At 40.2% G+C, this 24,353-nt stretch overlaps 1 protein-coding gene and 2 pseudogenes across 2 annotated transcripts in view; all 3 read left to right on the forward strand.

Annotated features, from left to right (window-relative positions):
* Window positions 1-2,361: 2,361 nt before the first annotated feature.
* Window positions 2,362-24,353, forward strand: part of ADPGK (ADP dependent glucokinase) — a 59,071-nt gene continuing 37,079 nt past the window's right edge. For both annotated transcript variants that reach the window (XM_077123856.1, XM_077123857.1), the window contains exons 1-2: window positions 2,362-2,659; window positions 21,561-21,786. In XM_077123856.1, the coding sequence (XP_076979971.1) occupies window positions 2,427-2,659; window positions 21,561-21,786 (459 nt within the window). In that variant the 5' untranslated portion in view covers window positions 2,362-2,426. The remainder of the gene's footprint in view (window positions 2,660-21,560; window positions 21,787-24,353) is intronic.
* LOC143652326 (zinc finger MYM-type protein 6 pseudogene) lies at window positions 9,398-11,334 on the forward strand (annotated as a pseudogene).
* Window positions 19,072-21,554, forward strand: LOC143652328 (zinc finger MYM-type protein 6 pseudogene; annotated as a pseudogene).

Below are 24,353 nucleotides of genomic sequence, written 5' to 3' on the forward strand. Positions count from 1 at the left end.
TTATCCCCCAGAGTCTGGCTTCGTACAAGCGAAGCATTAGGAGAATCGAATGATGATATTTTGACTATCTCCTTTGCCAACTCAGTCCATGGATTGGGAGTGTCATTCTGATTATGGGAATCAGAGTCCTTAGTGTCTCTGAGTCCAGTCAGAGTAGAAAACCATTCATAAAAACCCATTTTTAAGATTCTGTTCCTTAAGAACCACTCCTGGTACCAAGATGTATTAGTTAGGGTTCTCTAGAGAAACAGAATCAACAGGGAACACCTGCAAATATAAAATTTATGAAAGTGTCTCACGTGACCATAGGAACGCAGAGTCCAAAATCCACAGGGCAGGCTGCGAAGCCGATGACTCCGATGGATGGCCTGGATGAACTCCACAGGAGAGGCTCACCAGCCAAAGCAGGAATGGAACCTGTCTCCTCTGAGTCCTCCTTGAAAGGCTTCCCATGATTACAAATGGAATCAGCTGTGGATGTAGCTGATGTGATCATGACCTAGTCCTATGAAATGTCCTCATTGCAACAGACAGGCCAGCGCTTGCCCAATCAGATGAACAGGTACCACAACTTGGCCAAGTTGACACCTGTCCCTAACCATGACAACATGTATTGCCAGGAGAGAGAAGGAACTGGCAATTCCAGGGAACAGGGTTTTATGACTCTGCATAGATCTCACTGACATCTTGGCTTCTCCATTTTTGTGGTAGCCCAAATCTCTTCCTGTGTGAATATCTTTGAAAGACAGGAAGTTAAGGGGCCCAGCTGTGATATAGTCAGGTGGGCTAGGGAGGGGCTTGCTAGGGAAGGGTAGGTCACCAGTGTGGGAAATGAGCCTAATGCTCAGGATCAAAGCTAGGGAAATAAAGTTTCACTGCCAAGTTCAAAAGACAGGAGCAGAATGGAAAACTCTACTCAGAGCAAGGTCAGGAATCAGCAGACCTGGAAAAATGGAATCAGGCCAGGGACAAGACCAGGCTGTGTGTGGGGACTGTTAAGATTGAGCAGCTTCACTGGCCCTCAACCCACAAGCTCACACACAGAGGGGTTACAAGGAAGCCAGCACTTGGGCTTAAATAATCACTAAGGGAGAATGGGAGAAACCAGGGTTTCTTTTCTTTTTTTAACTTAATTTAAATTTTTTATTTTATTTTATTTAAGAAAACAAACAATACACTTAAACCACCAAAAAATAAATGGATATCTTAGTTAGCTTAACCATAGGCACATTTAAATAAAGTATCCAAATAATCACTGTAAAGCCTGTTTTTGTGCAGTACATTTCATAAACCAATTTAAAATTAAGGCAACAAGGACAAAAATCTACAAGTTCAGATAGCAAAGTTCTTAAATTCTAAGTATTAAATACTAATTTAGGTACCATTTGATCAGCTGTCAAAACTGTGAATGTTCTCAAAACATCAAGTAGAAAGTTCTTACAAATATCTGCACTGCTATAGTAATAGCTGTGTTACTAAATATTTTCCTGATTTCAGTAAAATATGAAGATGCAAATATTTTTACAATTAATGTAAGGAAGTCTTAACCACCTAAAATGGATATCTTAGCTTATCCATACACATATTAAACAAAAATCTAAGTAATCGTTGTATAGCCGAAACCAGGGTTTCTTAATCCAGATCCATAATCTCCCTATATTATACATGAGATTGTAAGCATTTGTTCATTTTTCTGAGTTTGGTGAGGGGAAACGGTGTCCAAAAAAAGATTTTTTTTTTTAAGGTACTGAATGTAGAATATGGTCATCCGGTGGGGATGATCGCTGTGGGCTCTTCTCAGTTTGGGCCTAGGCCCTGAATGACTGAGGCATCTCCTCCACCCTTCAAAGGGGAAGAATGCCTCTGCCTCACTGTACGGTTGCTGCCTTTAGAGTCATTTCTTCCCGTGGTTGAGGAATGTCCAGCATCGGGCCTGAAAGAGGACAAGTTTAATAAACGATGGAAAATGGAAGACGGGCAGAGAGACATATCAAAACAGGCAAGTGTGAGTTGTACCCCTCGAGGACCTGCGGGTGCCGCTCAAATGGGGTCACCGACCAGCTCATATTAAGATTTGTCGGCGTCTTCATTTTCCCTCCGTTTCTTTTTACTGGAAAAACAAACGTATCCCTGCTCCTCTATCTGGGGGTGCAGTTGCAGTTCCGGGAAAGCGTGCAGCAGTCGGACAGACACTACCGCCTTTCACCAACCTCCTTCAAAGCCGCACAACCCCGCCTCCAAGTAAGAGGATTTAAATTGAGAAAGACAAGTCCCATTCCCGTCGCCCCGCCTCTCGCCCCGCCCCCGGGGGAGCCGTGGCGCGCCGGCGTGACGTCGCGTGCGTACCGACGCAGGCAAACGTCAAGCCCGGAAGAGGCGCGTGCCGGGAAAGGAGCGGGATAGTGTGCTCCCGTGTCCGGGTCTTCATGGCTCTGTGGCGGGGCTCAGTGTATGCGGGCTTCCTGGCGCTAGCTGTTGGCTGCGTCTTTCTGCTGGAACCAGAGCTTCCGGGCTCGGCGCTGCGCTCGCTCTGGAGCTCTCTACGGTTGGGGCCAGCACCCGCGCCCCTGGGGCCGGGCTCTCCTGAAGGCCGGCTAGCGGCCGCCTGGGACGCGCTCATCGTGCGGCCAGCGAGGCGCTGGCGCCGCGTGGCCGTGGGGTGAGTGCCTACGGGGCGTGACTGTGTGGGCTTCCCCAGGCTGGTGCGAGAGGTCGGGGCATCTAAGGTCTGCCTTGGAGAAGGTCGGGCGGCTTGGGAGCTGGGAGGTAGAGCCGTGCGGGAACAGGAGTGCCCAGAGGTCCCGGTGAGGCCCTTCCATACACAGCGGTCCGCTCTGCGTCCGTGGCAAGAAGCGTCGGACGTCCGGGACGATCCCAGTTCGTCACAGCTTTAGGGACTCACCAGATGTTTTTCACTCGGCTGGACCCTGCGCCGTTCTCGGTAGGACCAATACTACGGTCCTGACACCTTGTTCGAGCCTTCTTTATCGTTCCGGCTTTCAGCCCGTCCTCTGCTGGCGACTGCCCTTTTGCGGTCGCAGATGTTTGGTCTTACCCACTTTTCGGTACTCTTCGTCTTGGCTTCTGAACTGCTTGATAACAAGTGATGTCTGCTTTAAGCTGCCGACTTTTAAATGCCTTGTTTTCCCTTCCTTAACGCCGTTCCGTCTGGAGACCACCACTCTACTGAAACCTCTCTCAATGCTCGCGGTGACTTATTTTCAAGTTCAACTGCCTGGGTTTTTTGTTTTTTGTTTTTTTAAGCCTTCATTTTCAGTTTCTGCAGCCTGCTATGCGTTGGACACGCCCTTCTTAAAACTGGGTGACGTTGCACATTTAATGTTCTTCCAAGTAACAGTGCCGCCTCCTTTCTTCTGTACTCCTCTCCAGGAATATGATTATTCCCTTCACACTAACTCCGTAGCCCGACTTGAATATCTTGCCATTACCTCAAAGGCGCTGTATTCAAAACCAGGTTTTTCTACCACATGCCCTACTCAGTGAGGGGATGGGGACGTCGAGGGAAGGAGGGGCGGTAAAGATGTGCAAAGTTTTCCTGAAGATTAAAGGAAATAATCCATGTAGTCTACCCTGCGTGGTGTCTGCTTTGTAAAAAGCGCTCAAATGTTAGCTGGTCTTTCTAATATTAGCACATTTATTGTTTTTTCAAATGTATCTCCCTTTACCTCTTCTTTCAAGTTCAGACCCTTTTCGTCCAGTTCTATGTCCACTTCATAACTGGCCTCCCTTTATTATGCTCATTCACTCAATAAATATTCATAGGTTCTGAGGTTAGGGAAGTGGGTATTGGAATCAAATATATGAAAATATGAAATATTTTCACTGTGGAAAGTACTTTGCTGAACTGGTGGTAAGAACAGGGCACCCTAGTGTCCCACAGAAGGATGGCTGATTCATCCTAGGATGTATCAGAAAAAGCTACATCTAAGTAAGTGATTTCCATGGCCTGTTGGTATATAACTAATCACTTCAAAACTTGGTCATTGGGTGCATGGGTGATTCTGTGGTAGAATGCTCACGTTCCATGTGGGAGACTGGGGTTTGGTTCCCGAACCATGCACCCTCCCTGAAAACAAAAAATAAAACTTGACCGCTAAAACAGCAGTCATTTATTATCTCCATAGACGTAGGGTTTGATTGGGCTCAAATAGGAAGTTCTTATGGTGTCAGGCAGTTGCAGGTGGCTGATGGCTGGGACAGGACTCATCTTGAAAGTTGATTTTAACTATCAGCTGGGACCTCAACTGGGATTTTCAGTTGGAGCACCTACCTGTACCTTCTCCATTTGTCTGCTTTAGCTTTCTCACAGGAAGGTGGCTGGGTTAGGAAAGGGAATGTCCTAAGAGAACTGAGGAGAAGCTTTAATAGCTTTTATGATCAAGCCCCCAAAGCACATAATGTCACATCTACCATAGTCAGAGATCCACATATTTTTAAGGGTATAGGACATCGAAAACATCTTGATGGGAGGAGTGTCAGTGTCACATTGTAAAATGAGCATATGGAATGGTAGATCTTAGTTGTGGCCGCCTTGGAAAATATATTCTCCTATAATGACTTGCCAAGGACAGGCCCTGGAAAAGAAAAAGGGTTTCTCCAGGCTAAGGGCCACCAAAAGGTGATAGAAGTTCACCTTGGCAGAGGGAACCAAATGTGAAAAAGTACATGGTTTATTTCAGGAATGATAAGTTGGCCCTGTGTTTAGGGCAAGGATCTTATAATAGAGAATGTCAAGACATGATTCTAAGAGGGAGGGTTGGTCCAGATTGTGAAGTGCCTTTTATATCAGGGTAAGTCAGGGAGAAGCTCTTCCATTACTTGTCCATAAACCTAAAGGTTTATAAGCAACTAAATGGTGCTAAGCTCTTTGCTGAGAATAACTGGTGGGAGTGTAAAGGGTGGGTATTTGAGCAATGGTTCTAACCCGTTTTACTGTTTCACATCATTTTTGTGGGTAACATACTTTCTTTAATAACATTTGTCATTACCCAAAGAGATTTTAAGCTTAAAAGATAGGAATGTGTGAGAAATAGGTACAGTGCATGTACCAATAGTTTCAGTTTGGGGGTGTGGGTTGTAGTTGGACTTCTCAGTAAACTATACACACATCAGTATTCTCTCTCTCTCTCTCTCTCTCACACACACATACATATGCAGAATTGAGTGTGATTCATAAGGAGGATAGTCTTGAGACCCTTGCAGTGGTGCGGACGAGGTCATTGTAGGATCTGGGTGAAGGGAGAAAAGAGACTGAACCATTTGTTGGCCATCGTGATAAAGTGAGATTTGAGAGGTATTTGGGTGACAGGTTGGATGTGGTAGAGTAAGGAAAGGCAGTCAGAAGTGACAGAGGTGTTTAGCATTGAATGATCTTGTAAAGGCTTCATGAGGTTGCAGACAAATGCTGTCATCCAGTTTTCACAGATGAGTAAACCAAGGCTTGGAAACATGAAGTGACTTGCCCAAGATCACACAGTTGTCAGGTGCCAGAGAAGCAATTTGAATTAGGTCCTTCTCATTCCTAGTACCATATTTGTGCTATATAATTATCATTTAGAAGTTAAGAAAGAGAGACAAGATTGTGAAGGAAAGTAACCAGTTTGATTTTAGGGGAGGAGAAGATAAATTCTTGTGTGATTTCAAATGAAGTTTGTCAATATGCTGCTAAAAATGAAAGGCTGGAATTTAGGAATGTGTTCAGGAGCAGCGTTGTAAATTTTAGAGACATTGGCACTTAGGTTGAAGCCAGAGATGGGATAGGATTGCCCAGGAAGAGAGCAAGAAGAGAAGATAAAAATGGCAAAGGTGGAACCCTAGTAGGCACCAGTATTTAAGGGGTTGGTAGAAAGGAATAAGAGAACTAAGTAAAGGATGAGAGGAATTTCAAGAAGATGGTCAGTGGTGAACCCATTATGTAGCCTTCTAAAACATTTTTGTGACATCTTCCCCTTCTTCAAAATCTGACCATAGTACCTACTGGATAAAAAGATAAATCTCCCATCCTAGCATTCATTCCCCTATCGCTGGCTTCACCCTCACCTTTGAAACCTAATCTCACTCTTCTCTGCTGTTCAGTTTCTCTCTTCTAGCTCAATCAGCATTCCTATTGTGTCCCAATACAAGGTTAATCCCTCCGTCCACATCTCTGCTCTGCGATGCTCCCCGTGTAGGCTTCAGGATCAGACAAATCTGGGTTTCAAGTTAGGCTCCTGCATTCGCTCATTCTTTGTCCTTTGGAGTGTTAAATCTCCAACTTTATTTTTCTCCATGAGAATCAGTGATGGATTCTTACCTGTCTCACAACTTTTTGCATATTTGTGTAGTCTGTCTGAAAATGTCCTCCTAGCATGTGGGGCTTCATAAATACCCACCTTTTATCTTGCTGTCCACATGCACCATCCAGGTCCTGCCCAAATTCCACTGCCCCTGTCTTTCCTGATTTTTCTTCTCTACAGTTTTGTATCACTTAGCACTTGTAGAATCTGAGGCTTATAATAGTAAGCTAGAAAAGACTTTAGAAAGCATTTTACAGATTATAAAACTGAAGAGAGGTCACAAGAAATCTCATTCTTTCCATTAAGAAGTTTATATAGTCTAGAATGGAGAGCTTCTGTCGCCACACCCACTCAACCCCACACCCACTTCCCACTCCCCCAGCAACTGATAGTAGGGCTGGAAGCCAGGGCCAGTGCTCTCTTTTTTTGGCCTCTATGGCATTGTGTTCTGGCACTCAGCACCTATTGCTTTGCTTTATTTCCCAGTTTAGGATTTTTATATATTTTACATTACATTGCATTATTTTATGTGTTTACATTGCAAAAGTAAGTATAAACAGGACTGACATTAGTTCAGCCAGTTTCAGTAATTTGAGGTATTAACTTTTTTAATGTAATTTTATTGAGATATATTCACACACCATAAAACCATCCAAAGTATACAACCACTGGTTCACAGTATCATCACATAGTTGTGCATACAACCCCATGATCAATTTTAGAAAATTTTCATTACTCCAGAAAAGAAATCAAAATGGAAAGAGAGGCCCATATCTTTCCATACCCCTTCTTCCCACCTGTTATTATTTTTTTGTTCATAATGCATATTTTATTTATTGATTATCTTTGACAATTTTTTTAGTGTTTTTATTGTACACAACAAATAAACATACAACATTCTTGACATACAAAATATTCTATACATGATAGACAATCAGTGGCTTACAATATCATCATACAGTTGTATATTCATCACCATATCATTTTTTTTAACAATTCCATCTCTCCAGCAAATGAAATAAAAAAGAAAAAATTCATACATGCCATATCCCTTACTCCTCCCTCTCATTGACCACTATTATTTCAATCTACTCAATTTATTTTAACCTTTGTTCCCCCATTATTTGTTTATTTTTTACTCATCTGTCTATACTGTAGATAAAATGAGCATCAGACACAGGGTTTTTAGAATGATGCAGTCACATTGCAAAAGCTGTATCATTATACAATCATCTTCAAGAAACATGGCTACTGGAACATAACCCTACAGTTTCAGGTACTTCCCTCTAGCCACTCTAATACACTACAAACTAAAAAGAGGATATCTGTATAACGTGTAAGACTCTCCACCTGTTATTGACCCATAGTATTGGTGTGATACATTTGTTACTATTGGTGAGAGAGTATTAAAATATTGCTGTTGATTATGGTCCATAGTTTTTAATAAGTACATTTTCCCTATATTTTCCTCTATTGTAATAGTGTCATACATTTACTTTAGTTCATGAAAGAACTTTTTAATATGTGTACAGTTAATCATAGGCATTGTCCACTCAGGTATTAACTTTTGGCTATTCCACAATATACTAGAATTTTAAAAATCTATATTTTAAAAAAGTTATCAAACAAATTTTCCTCATTAAGACTTTTTTTCCCTAATATTCATGACATGGTTAGGTAATGATTAGGATGGAAGATATCCCTGGTAAAGTTGCATTTTTTAAAAACTCAAAATTGGTGCTAGGTTCTGTCTTGTGATACAAAATGTGCTGAACACTTCCTTTTGCTTTTTTTTGCATGTGATAACTTTTACAAATTTAACCGCCACCATCCCCCATTTCTAACTTTTTAAACTTCAACAAAATGTTTGTTTGAACTCAAAGAATCAAAGTGTTTGAGAGCTCAGCAGAACTAGATATGGAGAAGTAGACAGGGTGCTTAGATTTTTTTGTTGTAGTTATTTCTAAATATGGGTATCCCTCAGTATTGAAACTTTTGCTATCCAAATCTAGGAACCAAATTGATTCGGATACAAGGGCTATTTGGAGGAAATAGTGTACCTTGCTATCCAAACTCTCACTTTCTGAAATTCATGAAGCTATCAGAGTCAAAGTAGTCAGGGATTCTGTTGAGATTCTACCCGTCAAACACTTAATGTAGTAGTAAAAATAAAGAGCACTCTGTATGAAGCATGGTTGAGACCAGTTTACAAGTTATGTGTGGTTTATTATGTAAGGCTGTGAAAGGAATGCATTTTAAAAACATCTTTAAGCACTTGCCACATAAGGTTTGATGTATTTTATGTACTGAAAGGCACAGTAGCTATGAGATTATGCCTTTCCTTTTGACCAGAGTAAAGAGGCAAAGTCTGTGGAATCAATGATAAAATGAAGATTCCTCGCATCCTTAAAGGGGACGATGGGGTTTACAGGGTGGTTTTTCACATTTCCTAAAAAGCCTATTGGAAATTATACCTTTTTCTACAGCAAGACCACAGAGGCTAACCAAAACATGACATTCTCTGCTTTTGGATGGAACTATATTTAATTCACATTCTGAATTTCATGCTGATTAGGTCTGATTTCTCAATTATATGTCTTTGATTTTAAAAGAATATGAAAATTAAAAACGAAAAAAAGAATATGAAAATTTGAATATTTAACTGCTGTTGGAAGACAGAAATCTTTCAAAACATGGGACCCATAGAGGGAAAATTAAGGGAGTTTGTGTCTCTTCTTTGCCCTTGTAAACCTTGCTTGAATGATGTAAACAATGTCAACCCTACATACCAACCTTTTTTTTATTATATTATTTTTTTAATTATGAAAGTAATACATCTTGTAAAAACTGAAAATATATCTGACAGAGGGCTGCGCATGTGCGGCTGGCTGGGTATTGCGTTGCAATGGTTCATGCAGAATAATTCCAGAAGACAGTTGTGGAACAGCGCTCAGGACTGATTCTTTCCTGGGCAGGGCTGGGTATGACCCCAGGGAGACCTTGAAAAGTGCTGGTGGCCCACTTTAAGAATTTGACTATCCATTACCAAGAAGAAATCTATTAGTTTTAGATTGGGCAATTCCTTTACATAAAAAATTAAAATGAAAGAAACTTTGGATGGTAAATGTGACAAAGCAATGTCACCACAGCCAAGAGCTTCTGGACAAAATTAAAGAACATCCTGACAGTGCTCAAGAGTATGGATGTGCCCAACAGCCAAAATCTCAAGAAAGTAAACTGAAAATTAGTGCTGTGTTTTCAGTCAGTGGCAATCCTCTTGCCCAACAATTGACCCTAGGCTTTCAGTTTTCTTTTGCATCCTCTGGCCCAAATATATTGCTTCCTTCAGTTCTAGCCATAGTTGTTCAGGTGTTTTGTTCTGAGACATTTTAAATCCAAAGGATGTGATCATAACCCAATTTGAAAATTCCTCTCCTAGCAAAGATTTCTGTATCCAGTCCTGCCTGTCTTATGAACTAAAGAAATTGTTACCATATATACTAGCAACATTTTGACTAAGTGCAGTATATGTCAGAAGAATGCTGATATTCGATTTGAAGTTAAATATCAAAATGTGTTACATGGTCTAGGTAGTGATGCCTGCTTTTCAAGACTTCAGTCTGCCAATAACCTTACCATGAACTGTTGTGGAAGCTATTGCTCTAGTAGCTCTGGTCCTTGCCAGTCTCATAAGGTTTTTAGTTCAACAAGCCTCATGGCATACAAGCAGAATTCAGCCCAAACTCCTTCATATGCACTAGGGAAATCATTGAAGCCCTTGGCTGAAATGATTGAGACTACAAATGACTCAAGAAGAACAGAGCTTTTTGCTCCATTAATTGCTTATCTGCTTACAGAATTCAGACAGTTACTTCTTCAGGTGCCCAAGTTTCCTGCCATAGTTGTAAAACTTCAGCGATCTCTCAGTATCACCTAGCTATGTCATATGAAACTGTATACAGCTTCTGCAGCTCCAGTTGTGTGGTAGCTATCCAGAATGTATTTAACAAGCCAAAAGGAACAGATTCTTCAGTGGTGCCCCTGTCTCAGAGCCTAGTCATTGTAAGCCCTCCCGGATTCCACCTCAGCATGGTCAGCAGGAGGAGGTAATACCTCTGCCACTTCCCCCAGCTCCATCAGTAGCCCTGCTGCCTCCAGTCTCCAGCCTCTTATTGAACAGTCCCAGCAAGTTGCTTTAACCCATAAAATTGCTAAACTCACGTGTCAGCAGTGTAACCATCTGTCTATCACAAAACCAGAACTTTTCTTCTACAAGGGTAAAATGTTTCTGTTTTGTGACAAGTCTTGCTCTGATGAATATAAAAAGAGAAATAAAGTGGCAATGTGTGAATACTGTAAACTTTAGAAAATTATAAAGGAGATGGCCATTCTCACGGGCTGACAAGCCATTTATAAAGAAGTTTGCAAAACCCTCTCTGCATGTGACTTTGGAGAATGGTGGGGAAACTACTGCAAAATGTAATTATTGTTCACAAGACATTCCCTAATTTGGTAGAAAATCTATTGGAGGGCAAGTTAGAAGAGTTTTGTTGTGAAGATTGCTTGACCAAATCTACAGTTCTGTTTTATCAGATGGCCAAGTGTGATGGTTGTAAACAACAAGGTAAGCAAAGTGAATCCATAAAATGGCAAGGCAGTATCAAACATTTCTGTAACATATTTTGTGTCTTGGAGTTTTGCAGTCAGCAAATTATGAATGAGTCTCTTTCACAAAATAAAGTACATATATCCAAGGCCCAAACTGCTTCAATGGAGCCCTCTTCTCCAAAGATAGATACAACACCAACCCCAAAGATAGTTATAACCAGTGCAGTGTCATTGGCAAAAGTACCAAGCTGCCAAGCCCACGTGAAACCCTACCAGTGTTTTAAAAGGTGTAGTTACTAAAGGGGCAGTGAACATCATTGAAGATGGAAGTACACAGACAGATGCCATGAAACTTCTATCTTACCAATCTTACCAACCTCCCAAGCTTTTAAAAAACAAAGCACGGGTTGGGGCCAAGATGGCAGCTTAGTAAGGTGCGCGTGTTTTAGTTCGTCCTCAGAGCAACTACTAAATAACCAGAAACAGTACAGAACAGCTCCTGGAGCCATGACAGAGACCAAACACACAGCGTACCCCAGTCTGGACCAGCTGGACCGGCTGCGAGTCTCCGGAACAGTGAGTTCCCCGAGCCGCACGCACTTCCCCAAGCCGTGGCGGCCAGCGCCCCTCCCTCACAGGCGACTTCCTGGACTGGCTGCAAGTCTCCGGAACAGTGAGTTCCTCAAGCCGCGGCGGCCAGCGCCCCTCCCCCACAGGCGGCTTCCCGGACCGGCAGCGAGTCTCCAGAACAGTGAGTTCCCCAAGCTGCAGTGGCCGGCAACTGGTGCCCCTCCCCAACAGGCGGCTTCCTGGAGGGAAAGGAAAGAGTCTCCAACAGTAGCAGGGACTGAGTCCAACCAAACACCAATAGTGGCATTAATTAATTCTGACTACTAAAAATAGGCCCCCAGCTCAGGCGAAACTGGTCAAGGCGGAAGTCACCTATTGGGCTAATTAAAAAAGAGGAAAGGGGACAAAACGGAGCCTTCTGCGGCTGTTTCTACGGAGGCTTGGTTGCCTCTGGACTCAGTGCCAGGATTACACAGGCTGCAACTGCACCAAATGCAGAAACAGACTGCTTTCAGGGCTGTCTCCCACCTGAACCTTCCCCATGGGAGGGGTGAAATGCAACTCAGGTGGAATCCCTCTCTCAAGGAATTCAGATCCCAGGGCTTCGCAATTTAAAGCCATTAAAACCAGCCTAAAACCTTTCCTCTGTCTCCACCACACCCCCAGCAGGGAAAGCCTTCCAAAGTTAAAGGAGCCACAACATATTTTACTGGTGGGACCCGCATACAGACAAGCGCCACATACTGGGCAGGATAAGAAAAACAGCCCAGAGACTTCACAGGAAAGTCTTTCAACCTGCTGGGTCTCACACTCAGGGAAAACTGACGCAGGTGATTCCTTCCCCCTGAAAGGAGGCCAGCTTAGTCCAGGAAAACCCGGCTGGAGTCTGTAATACCTATGTAGACCCTCCTAAGGGTAGGGAGGGAGAAGGCACCTTACAAGCAGGACAAGAAACAAGAAAATAAGAACTGAAAATTTACCCTCTGTTAAGCAAAACTTAAGCTAGAGGCCCAGAAAAAGCTGAACTGAAGGTCAGTGAACAGATAGACAACAAACTCATCTAGCAAGAAAACCGTAGGTAAGAAAAGTGAAAGCAATTGCCAGAATAAACTAATTAAGGTAATTAAATGTCCAGATGCCAGCAAAAAATAACAAATCACACCAGGAAAATTGAAGATATGGCCCAGTCAAAGGAACAAACCAATAGTTCAAATGATATACAGGAGCTGAGACAACTAATTCTGAATATACGAACAGAAATGGAAAACCTCTTCAAAAACCAAATCAATCAATTGAGGGAGGACATGAAGAAGGCAAGGAATGAACAAAAAGAAGAAATGGAAAGTCTGAAAAAACAAATCACAGAACTAATGGGAATGAAAGATACAGTAGAAGAGATGAAAAAAACAATGGAAACCTACAATGGTAGATTTCAAGAGACAGAGGTTAGAATTAGTGAACTGGAGGATGGAACATCTGAAATCCAAAAAGAAAGAGAAACTATAGGGAAAAGAATGGAAAAATTTGAGCAGGGGCTCAGGGAATTGAATGATAATGTGAAGCGCACAAATATACGTGTTGTAGGTGTCCCAGAAGGAGAAGATAAGGGAAAAGGAGGAGAAAAACTAATGGAAGAAATTATCACTGAAAATTTCCCAACTCTTATAAAAGACCTAAAATTACAGATCCAAGAAATGCAGCACACCCCAAAGAGAATAGATCCAAATAGGCGTTCTCCAAGACATTTACTAGTTAGAATGTCAGAGGTCAAAGAGAAAGAGAAGATCTTGAAAGCAACAAGAGAAAAGCAATCCATCACATACAAGGGAAACCCAATAAGACTATGTGTAGATTTCTCAGCAGAAACCATGGAGACAAGAAGAGAGTGGGATGATATATTTAAATTACTAAAAGAGAAAAACTGCCAACCAAGAATTCTATATCCAGCAAAATTGTCCTTCAAAAATGAGGGAGAAATTAAAACATTTTCAGACAAAAAGTCACTGAGAGGATTTGTGACCAAGAGACCAGCTCTGCAAGAAATACTAAAGAGAGCACTAGAGACAGATACGAAAAGACAGAAGAGAGAGGTGTGGAGAAGAGTGTAGAAAGAAGGAAAATCAGATATGATATATATAATACAAAAGGCAAAATGGTAGAGGAAAGTATTACCCAAACAGTAATAACACTAAATGTTAATGGACTGAATTCCCCAATCAAAAGACATAGACTGGCAGAATGGATTAAAAAACAGGATCCTTCTATATGCTATCTACAGGAAACACATCTTAGACCCAAAGATAAACATAGGTTGAAAGTGAAAGGTTGGGAAAAGATATTTCATGCAAATAACAACCAGAAAAGAGGAGGAGTAGCTATACTAATATCCAACAAATTAGACTTCAAATGTAAAACAGTTAAAAGAGACAAAGAAGGATATTATCTACTAATAAAAGGAACAATTCGACAGGAACACATAACAATCATAAATATTTATGCACCGAACCAGAATGTCCCAAAATATGTGAGGAATACACTGCAAATACTGAAAAGGGAAATAGACACATCTACCGTAATAGTTGGAGACTTCAATTCCCCACTCTCATCAATGGACAGAACATCTAGACAGAGGATCAATAAAGAAACAGAGAATTTAAATATTATAATAAATGAGCTAGACTTAACAGACATTTATAGGACATTACACCCCACAACAGCAGGATATACCTTTTTCTCAAGTGCTCATGGATCATTCTCAAAGATAGACCCTATACTGGGTCACAAAGCAAGTCTCAACAAATTTAAAAAGATTGAAATCATACACAACACTTTCTCAGATCATAAAGGAATGAATTTGGAAATCAATAATAGGCAGAGTGCCAGAAAATTCACAAATACGTGGAGGCTCAACAACACACTCTTAAATAACCAGTGGGTCAAGGAAGAAATTACAAGAGAAATTAAATACCTCAAGGCGAATGAAAATGAAAACACAACATATCAAAACCTATGGGACACAGCAAAGGCAGTGCTAAGAGGGAAATTTATTGCCCTAAATGCCTATATCAAAAAAGAAGAAAGGGCAAAGATTCGGGAATTAACTGTCCACTTGGAAGAACTGGAGAAAGAACAGCAAACTAACCTCAAAGCAAGCAAAAGGAAAGAAATAACAAAGATTAGAGCAGAAATAAATGAAATTGAGAACATGAAAACAGTAGAGAAAATCAATAAGACCAGAAGTTGGTTCTATGAGAAAATCAACAAGATTGATGGGCCCTTAGCAAGATTGACAAAAAGAAGAAGAGAGAGGACGCAAATAAATAAGATCAGAAATGGAAGAGGAGACATAATCACTGACCTCACAGAAATAAAGGAGGTAATAACAGGATACTATGAACAACTTTACGCTAATAAATACAACAATGTAGATGAAATGGACAAGTTCCTAGAAAGGCATGAACAACCAACTTTGACTCAAGAAGAAATAGACGACCTCAACAAACCAATCACGAGTAAAGAAATTGAATCAGTCATTCAAAAGCTTCTCAAAAAGAAAAGTCCAGGACCAGATGGCTTCACATGTGAATTCTGCTAAACATTCCAGAGAGAATTAGTACCAACACTGCTCAAACTCTTCAAAAAAATTAAAGTGGAAGAAGCTGCCTAATTCATTCTATGAAGCCAACATCACCCTCATATCAAAACCAGGCAAAGATATTACAAAAAAAGAAAATTACAGACCAATCCCTCTAATGAATATAGATGTAAAAATCCTCAACAAAATTATAGCAAATCGAATCCAGCAACACATGAAAAGAATTATACATCATGACCAAGTAGGATTCATCCCAGGCATGCAAGGATGGTTCAACATAAGAAAATCAATTAATGTGATACACCATATCAACAAATCAAAGCAGAAAAACCACATGATCATCTCAGTTGATGCAGAGAAAGCATTTGACAAGATTCAACATCCTTTCCTGTTGAAAACACTTCAAAGGATAGGAATACAAGGGAACTTCCTTAAAATGATAGAGGGAATATATGAAAAACCCACAGCTAATATCATCCTCAATGGGGAAAAACTGAAAACTTTCCCCCTAACATCAGGAACAAGACAAGGATGTCCACTATCACCACTGTTATTCAACATCGTGTTGGAAGTTCTAGCCAGGGCAATTAGACAAGAAAAAGAAATACAGGACATCAAAATTGGAAAGGAAGAAGTAAAACTATCACTGTTTGCAGATGATATGATACTATATGTCGAAAACCCCAAAAAATCCACAACAAAACTACTAGAGCTAATAAACGAGTACAGCAAAGTAGCAGGTTACAAGATCAACATTCAGAAATCTGTAGTGCTTCTATACACTAGCAATGAACAAGCTGAGGGGGAAATCAAGAAACGAATTCCATTTACAATTGCAACTAAAAGAATAAAATACTTAGGAATAAATTTAACTAAAGAGACAAAAGACCTATACAAAGAAAACTACCAGAAACTGTTAAAAGAAATCACAGAAGACCTAAATAGATGGAAGGGCATGCCATGTTCATGGATTGGAAGACTAAATATAGTTAAGATGTCAATTCTACCTAAATTGATTTACAGATTCAACGCAATACCAATCAAAATCCCAACAACTTATTTTTCAGAAATAGAAAAACAATAAGCAAATCTATCTGGAAGGGCAGGGTGCCCCGAATTGCTAAAAGTATCTTGAGGAAAAAAAACGAAACTGGAGGTCTCATGCTGCCTGACTTTAAGGCATATTATGAAGCCACAGTGGTCAAAACAGCATGGTGCTGGCATAAAGATAGATATATTGACCAATGGAATCGAATAGAGTGCTCAGATATAGAGCCTCTCATCTATATCAAATGTGTTATAGATCTTTGGTAAGGCAGTCAAGCCAACTCTCCTGGGACAGAAAAGTCTCTTCAATAAATGGTGCCTAGAGAACTGGATATCCATATGCAAAAGAATGAAAGAGGACCCGTATCTCACACCCTATACAAAAGTTATCTCAAAATGGATCAAAGATCTAAACATTAGGTCTAAGACCATAAAACAGAGGAAAATGCAGGGAGATATCTTATAAATCTTATAATTGGAGGCGGTTTTATAGACCTTACACCTAAAGCAAGAGCACTGAAGAAAGAAATAAATAATGGGAGCTCCTCATAATTAAACACTTTTTGTGCATCAAAGAACTTCATCAAGAAAGTAAAAAGACAGTCTACACAATGGGAGACAATATTTGGAAACGACATATCAGATAAAGTTCTAGTATACAGAATTTATAAAGAGATTGTTGAACTCAACAACAAAAAGACAGCCAATCCAATTACAAAATGGGAAAAAGACTTGAACAGACACTTCTCAGAAGAGGAAATACAAATGGCCAAAAGGCACATGAAGAGATGCTCAACGTCCCTGGCCATTAGAGAAATGCAACTCAAAACCACAATGAGATATCATCTCACACCCACCAGAATGGCCATTATCAACAAAACAGAAAATGACAAGTGCTGGAGAGGATGTCGAGAAAGAGGCACACTTATCCACTGTTGGTGGGAATGTCAAAGGGTGCAACCACTGTGGAAGGCAGTTTGGCGGTTCCTCAAAAAGCTGAATATAGAATTGCCATATGACCCAGCAATACCATTGCTAGGTATCTACTCAGAGGACTTAAGAGCAAAGACACAAATGGACATTTGCACACCAATGTTTATAGCAGCATTATTTACAATTGCAAGGAGATGGAAACAGCTAAAATGTCCATCAACAGACGAGTGGCTAAACAAACTGTAGTATATACATATGATGGAATATTATGCAGCTCTAAGACAGAATAAACTTATGAAGTATGTAATAACATGGATGGACCTAGAGAACATTATGCTGAGTGAGACTAGCCAAAAACTAAAGGACAAATACTGTATGGTCTCACTGATATGAACCGACATTAGTGAATAAACTTGGAATATTTTGTTCGTAACAGAGACCATCAGAAGATAGAAACAGGGTAGGATAATGGGTAATTGGAGCTGAAGGGATACGGACTGTGCAACAGGACTGGATACAAAAACTCAGAAATGGACAGCAGAGTACTACCTAATTGTAATATAATTATGTTAAAACAGTGAATGAAGCTGCATGTGAGAATGATAGAGGGAGGAGGGCTGGGGACATAAATGTAATCAGAAAGAAAGATAGATGTTAAAGATCGAGATGGTATAATCTAGGAATGCCTAGAGTGTATAATAATAGTGAAATGTACAATGTACAAATTTTTAAAATGTTTTTGCATGAGGAAGAACAAAATATTGTCATTATTGCAGGGTGCTGAAAATAGATGATATCTAATACTTTAAAATGTCACATTATGTGTGAGACTAAAGCAAAAAATGTTTATTTGTTACAAAATTTAGATTTTGACTAGAGCATTTCCTAATATAACTAATGTAGATAGTTTGATTGAATGTCATAAGTACTTGGGAATCTCAGGTAGCACATGAGTTTTTGTTGGTTTGTCCAGAGTGATCCCCCGATGAATCCCAGAATGATTTGATCAGTGACTGGAAAAGTATTTGCAAGCCCCCTTCAGGGAATGGTGAGAGTGGGGAGAAGTTCAACTTCCCCAAGTTGAATTCTTGATATTCTCACAAGCAGTGTGGACAACCAAAGCTATAGGCTGAGCCCCCAGTCTTGGGGTTTGTTCACATGAAACTTAAACCCACAAAAGCTAGGTCAAATCTATTTAAAATTTAGGCCTAAGAGTCACCCCCAAGAGAGCCTCTTTTGTTGCTCAGATATGGCCTCTCTCTCTAGCCAATATGATGAGCATTCTCACCACCCTCCCCCTCTCTGCGTGGGACATGACTCCCATGGGTATGGACCTTCCTGGCAACGTGGGACAAAGATCCTGGAATGAGCTGAGACTCAGCATCAAAGGACTGAGAAAAACCCTAGAATGAGCTGAGGATTAACATCAAGAGACTGAGAGAACCTTCTCGACCAAAAGGGGGAAGAGTAAAATGAGGCAAAGTGTCAATGGCTGAGAGATTCCAAACAGAGCCGAGAGGCTATCCTGGAGGTTATTCTTACGCATTAAGTAGATATCACCTTGTTGTTCAAGATGTAGTGTAGAGGCTGGAGGGAATTGCCTGAAAATGTAGTGCTGTGTTCCAGTAGCCATGTTTCCTGATGATGATTGAACAATGATATAGCTTTCACAATGAGACTCTGTGAATGTGAAAACCTTATGTCTGATGCTCCTTTTAGCTACTATATCAACAGAAGAGTAGAACATATGGAATAAAAATAAATAACAGGGGAAACAGATGTTAAAATAAATTCAGTTTGAAATAGTGGTAGGTGAAGGCGACGGGTAAGGGGTATGGTATGTATAGTTTTTTTCTTTCTATTATCGTTTTATTTCTTTTTCTAAATCGATGCAAATGTATTAAGAAATGATGAATATGCAACTATGTGATGATATTAAGAATTACTGATTGTATATGTAGAATGGAATGATTTCTAAATGTTTTGTTAGTTAATTTTTTTAAATTAATAATAATAAAATAAAACAAAGCATTATTGTGCAAGCCCATCACACAGACCAAAGCCACCTCTTGCAAACCACATACACAACCCAAAGAATGTCAGACAGATTTACCTATGCCTAATGAAAATGATAAAGAATTTGGCTCTCCAACTCAAAGAAAGAAAGAATAGGCCTTTTCCAGACTTATAATGCAGAATATTTAAAAGTTGATTTTATTAGTTGTCCTGGATCAAAAGAAAGTTCACCAAGGCCACGGTGTGTCATTTGTGGAAAAATCTTATCCAGTGAAAACATGAAGCCAACACATCTCCCTCAGCATTTGAAGACAAAACACTCAGAATTAGGAAATAAACCAGTAGATTTTTTTGAACAAAAATCTTTTGAAATGATTTTAAAAACCCTTTAAAAAACCCTTTAAAAAAGTTTACTAGTTGAAAAGTCACTTGTGAAGCCTTCTTATTTGATTGCTTTCCAAATCACTGCCAGCAAGAAGTCATTTTAGTTTGCAGAAGTATTAAGTAAACCATATTTAGTAGAAGTGTATTCGGAAGTTTTGGGTTCAAGTGCTGGAGATGAAATGAAAGCCATCTCTCTTTCTAATAATACAGTTGGACACAGGACTGATGAATTATCTGAAGTCATTGAAAATCAGCTGATTCAGAAAGTCAGAGAGTCAAAATGGTTTGCCCTTCAGATAGATGAATCATCAGAAATCTCAGATACCACTCTTCTTTTGTGCTATGTTTGATTGATTATAATTGTAGTGATATAGAAGAATTATTATGTTGCATTGAAATTTCTTCCCAAATAACTTGTTTTAAATATTTGAACTAATAAATAAATATATTGATAGTAAAATATATCAGACAAAAAATAAAGTCCTCTGACTTCCCCTCATTTCATTCCTTTTCTCAGAACTTGCCAACGCTATTGATTTGGTGTGTGGATTTCTAGACCAAGAACTTTTTGAAGGGAACTAAAAGGGAAACAACACAGCTGTATATTTACACCAAATCCATTAGGACTTCTTTACTGCTTAGTTAACTGTCTGATTTCAGCTCCTCTAAGAAATAGGCCAGTAAGCCCAGCAATCCTTAACACTAGCAGCTGACTCAGCCTGCTATGAACTCTGCTCTTTTCCAAGGCTGGGCGCTGCCTATGTGGTTATCTAGCCCCACTGGTGAAAATGACATCCCAGTAGAAGCAGAAATGAAGGTGACTGTGGCAGGGGCAGTATATTAGCTAGGGTTCTCCAGAGAAATAGACTCAGGAGGAGATATCTGTAAATATGAAATGTTTAAAAGGCTCTTATGCAACTGTGGGGATGTAAGTCCAAGAGTTGCAGGGTAGGCCGTGAGTTGGCAGTGCCAGTGAAGGTCCTTGATGAATTCTCAGGGAGAGGCTGGCTGGGCAACCGTGGGAGTGTAAGAGTCTCTGTAGGACAGGCTGCGAGCTGGCAGTTCCAATGAAGGTCCTCAGTGAACTCTTGGGAGAGGCTGGCTGGCACAATCAGGCAACCAACCAGGCACCGCCACCTGGCTAAGCTGACACATGAACCTGACCATGACAGGCAGGAAGACTTCATCTAGCTTCCTTAATTATTTAGTCCTTCTCTTTTAAGGGATGGCTTTTAGCAAAGAACATTGAAAATATAAACCAGAACTTTTCTGTGTGCACAGAGGAGAGGCCATACCGCACAACCTTAGTACTTTATAACTTCCTTAACATCGACCTGATGGTTAGCATCTCACCAGCTTTTCTAAGTTCATTTATCAACACAGTCAACACTTGTCAAGTGGTGAATTGTTACCAGGCCACAGGTTTGCCTCAGCCTTTAACACTAAGGCACCACTCAAATCTAAAATAAAGGGTTTCAATTCGGAATATTTAGGCCTTTAGTCATTTAGTGTATCTTACAACCATCCTAATTTGTCTTTGGAGGGAAGGTATGTGATATTTGGTTTTTAACCAAAATTATATTTTGTTTACTCTGCACCAAGCACTGTTCTAAGCTTATATTAGCTTATTTAATCTTCATATCAGCTCTGTGAGTTAAACACTCATCACCAATTTATAATTAGGATATTAAGACACAGAGAAATTAAAATGACTTGCCCAAATCACATAACCATTGTGAATCCAGGAATCCAGGTTGGCTCCATCAACATTTTCTTAGAAATGTTACATTTGTGTTATTGTTGATAGACTTGTTCTGAAATGCCAGCACCTGTCTTCTCTCTTTGTTCCTGATGTAAAAAGTTTGCCAAAGTATGGAAAAGACCCCTGTGTTCTCATCCTAAAACATACATCCAGATAAAGTAATTAATCTTCCTCTGCCATACAATAATCTTCCTCGTGCCATATGACATTTACCTCCAGTGCAGGCTTCACACCCATTTCATCTGTTTTTCTATTTAAATACAGTTCTCTGAAACCATTTTCCTGTGGTTGAATGCAAATTAGCTTCTGCTTCTTTCTTTCACACTATCTCTTTCCTTCTCCTTCCCAGGGTCAATGCATGTGTGGATGTGGTGCTCTCAGGGGTGAAGCTCTTGCAGGCGCTTGGTCTGAGTCCTGGGAATGGGAAAGATCACACCATTCTGCATTCAAGAAATGATCTAGAAGAAGCTTTTATTCACTTCATGGGGAAAGGAGCAGCTGCTGAGCGCTTCTTCAGCCATAAGGAAACTTTTCATGACATTGCACAGGTTGCATCTGAGTTCCCAGGAGCCCAGGTCTGTTCCATTCATAGATAGTAAATTAAGACAGAGTAGGAACAATTCAGTGGGCCAAGCCCTGAATCTTGAGGCTCACCCTTATGAAACTTAATCCTGCAAAGGAGAAGCTAAGCCTACTTGTAATTATGCATAAGAGTCACCCCCAGAGAACCTCTTTCGTTACTCAGATATGGCCTCTCTCTTGAAGCCAACTGCAGATGAATTCACTGCTCACCCCACCCTAGGTGGGACAGGATGCTGAGGGGTGTAAATCTCCCTGGCAATGTGACACAGAATTCCTGAGATGCGCTGGGACCCAGCATCATGAGATTGAGAAAGGCTTCTTGACCAAAAGGGGGAAGAGAGAAATGAGACAAAGTTTCAGTGGCTGAGAGATTTCAAACAGAGTCAAGAGGTTATCCTGGAGGTTATTCTTATGCACTATATAGGTATCCATTTTTAGTTTGTGATGTATTGGAGTGGCTAGAGGGAAGTATCTGAAATTGTTGGAACTATGTTCCAGTAACCTTGATTCTTGAAGACGATAGTGTAACTATATAGCTTTTACAATGTGACTGTGTGATTGTGAAAACCTTGTGTCTGATGCTCCTTTTATCCAGGGTGTGGTCAGATGAGTTAAAGAGAAAAAGAGATAAAAAAAATAAGTAATAGCAGGTGATAAGTAAAAAAAAAAATTGGATAGATTGAAATACTAGCAATCATTGAGAGGAAGGGCTAAGGGTATGGGATGGGGTTTTTCTTTATTTTTCTGGAGTGATGCAAATGTTTTAAAAATGATCATGGTGATGGATACACAACTCTGAGATGATAATTGTGAGCCACTGATTGTATACTTTGGATGGACTGCATGTGTGTGAAGATATCTCAATAAAAATATTTTTAAAAATTTTAAAACAAAAGCCAAAAAAAGATGAGATACCAATAAGCCATGTCAGTCTGCATTGTAGAATACCTGACCTTGAAAAGTGTGACGGAAAAGCGTGATTCAGTTTTTGTAATGGAAAATTAGAAGGGGCTGTGTCTGGGTGGATCCATTTTATGATTTTGACTTTTTGCCCCCTTGGCTTTTCTGTATTTTTCAGCTTTTCGCATTAGACCTGTGACCCCTTTGTAATTATCAAAGTAAAAATTATTATTTATTATCTCACCAATTGTAATAAAGGTACTATGCTAATGAAAATTAAAGATGGAGTAGGAAAATACGCCTTTTTCATATGGTTTTTAGAAGTAACCAAGTGATTCTGCAGTTTTTTTTTCCTTTTTATAACACTATACATGTGATATGTATCTCTGCTGTTTCTAGTCAATTCGATTCAACCAACCATTATGAAGCATATTTACAAAAATTGATTCTGGCTTTTCCATTAACTTATCCTTTTCAGGTAGCCAAACTTAAGGTAGGAAGCATATCTGCTTCTAATTGTTTGGGTTGTATTGCCTGTGGCTAAAAAATTGTAGTACTCGTAGTATGGCTGAGTCCTTCCTGGGCTAGAGAACAAGTCCAAACACACAGAAAACTAGTTCTACCCTTTGCATGGAAAAGGAGAAGCTGGATTCTTACCTCTGCTATATTGGTTCAGAGCAGGGTTTGTGTGGGTAATTCTGTTGCATAGGAGAATATCCTGTGTGTTACAGGATGTTGAGCAGCATTCCTGGCCTCTTCCCATTAGATACCAGTAGAAAACCTCTCCTCCCCTAGTTGTGACAACCAAAAATATCTTGACAATATTATTAGATGTTTCCAGGGGCAGGGGAGCGCAATCAAAATCATCCCTGCTTGAGAACCACCAATCTAGAAAAACTAAAATACAGATTGCTGGGCCCCACTTCTAGAGTTTCTGATTCAGCTGACGTGGGATAGTACCAAAGAATTTACCTTTTTAACAAGTTTCCTGACAGTGTTAATCTTAATGTTCTGAGAACCTTGTTTTGAGGACCACAGGTCCATGAGATAGAACATGTCAAAATGGGGAGAACCTTAGGGGTCCCCAAGCCCACCAGAGATTATAAACAAAGTACTGAAGCCTGCACGGTCCAGGCATTTCCTTGAGGTCCCACATAGTAAGAAGCAGCACTAGGCTGGGGATCATACTGGGGCGCTTCCCACCCTCCACCAGCACACCTGCTGCTGCACCTGCCCTCACATCTCTTGAGACTGTGCTTTGGTTGCTTGTGGAGGCATTTTCCCTGCCATTTGTCCTCTTCACTTAAAACCTTGTTTTGTCCAGTTACCCTAGTCTGAGTCTGTCGTAGTGCCATTTTTAATTGGTACCGATCACAGTAAAACCCTTGTGACTACTTTTATTTTGTTGACTTACAATATTTAAAATTTTCTTTTCCTTTGAGGCTGCCAATTTGAACATTAGAAATGGGCACACATTTGAACATTAGAAGTGCATTACCCAGCTGAACTTCTGAAGGAGAAAGTAAGCTGTTAAAACTTTAATTACCATTAATTTGACAATTGATCTCAGTAGTTCCTAGGGCAGGTAAGCCCTGAAACTTATCAATCTCTCCAAGAGCATCAACCAGTTGTATCCTCCTGCTCCATAATGTCGACACCC

Source organism: Tamandua tetradactyla, chromosome 12 (genome assembly GCF_023851605.1).
Source record: "Tamandua tetradactyla isolate mTamTet1 chromosome 12, mTamTet1.pri, whole genome shotgun sequence".
Lineage (NCBI taxonomy): Eukaryota > Metazoa > Chordata > Mammalia > Pilosa > Myrmecophagidae > Tamandua > Tamandua tetradactyla.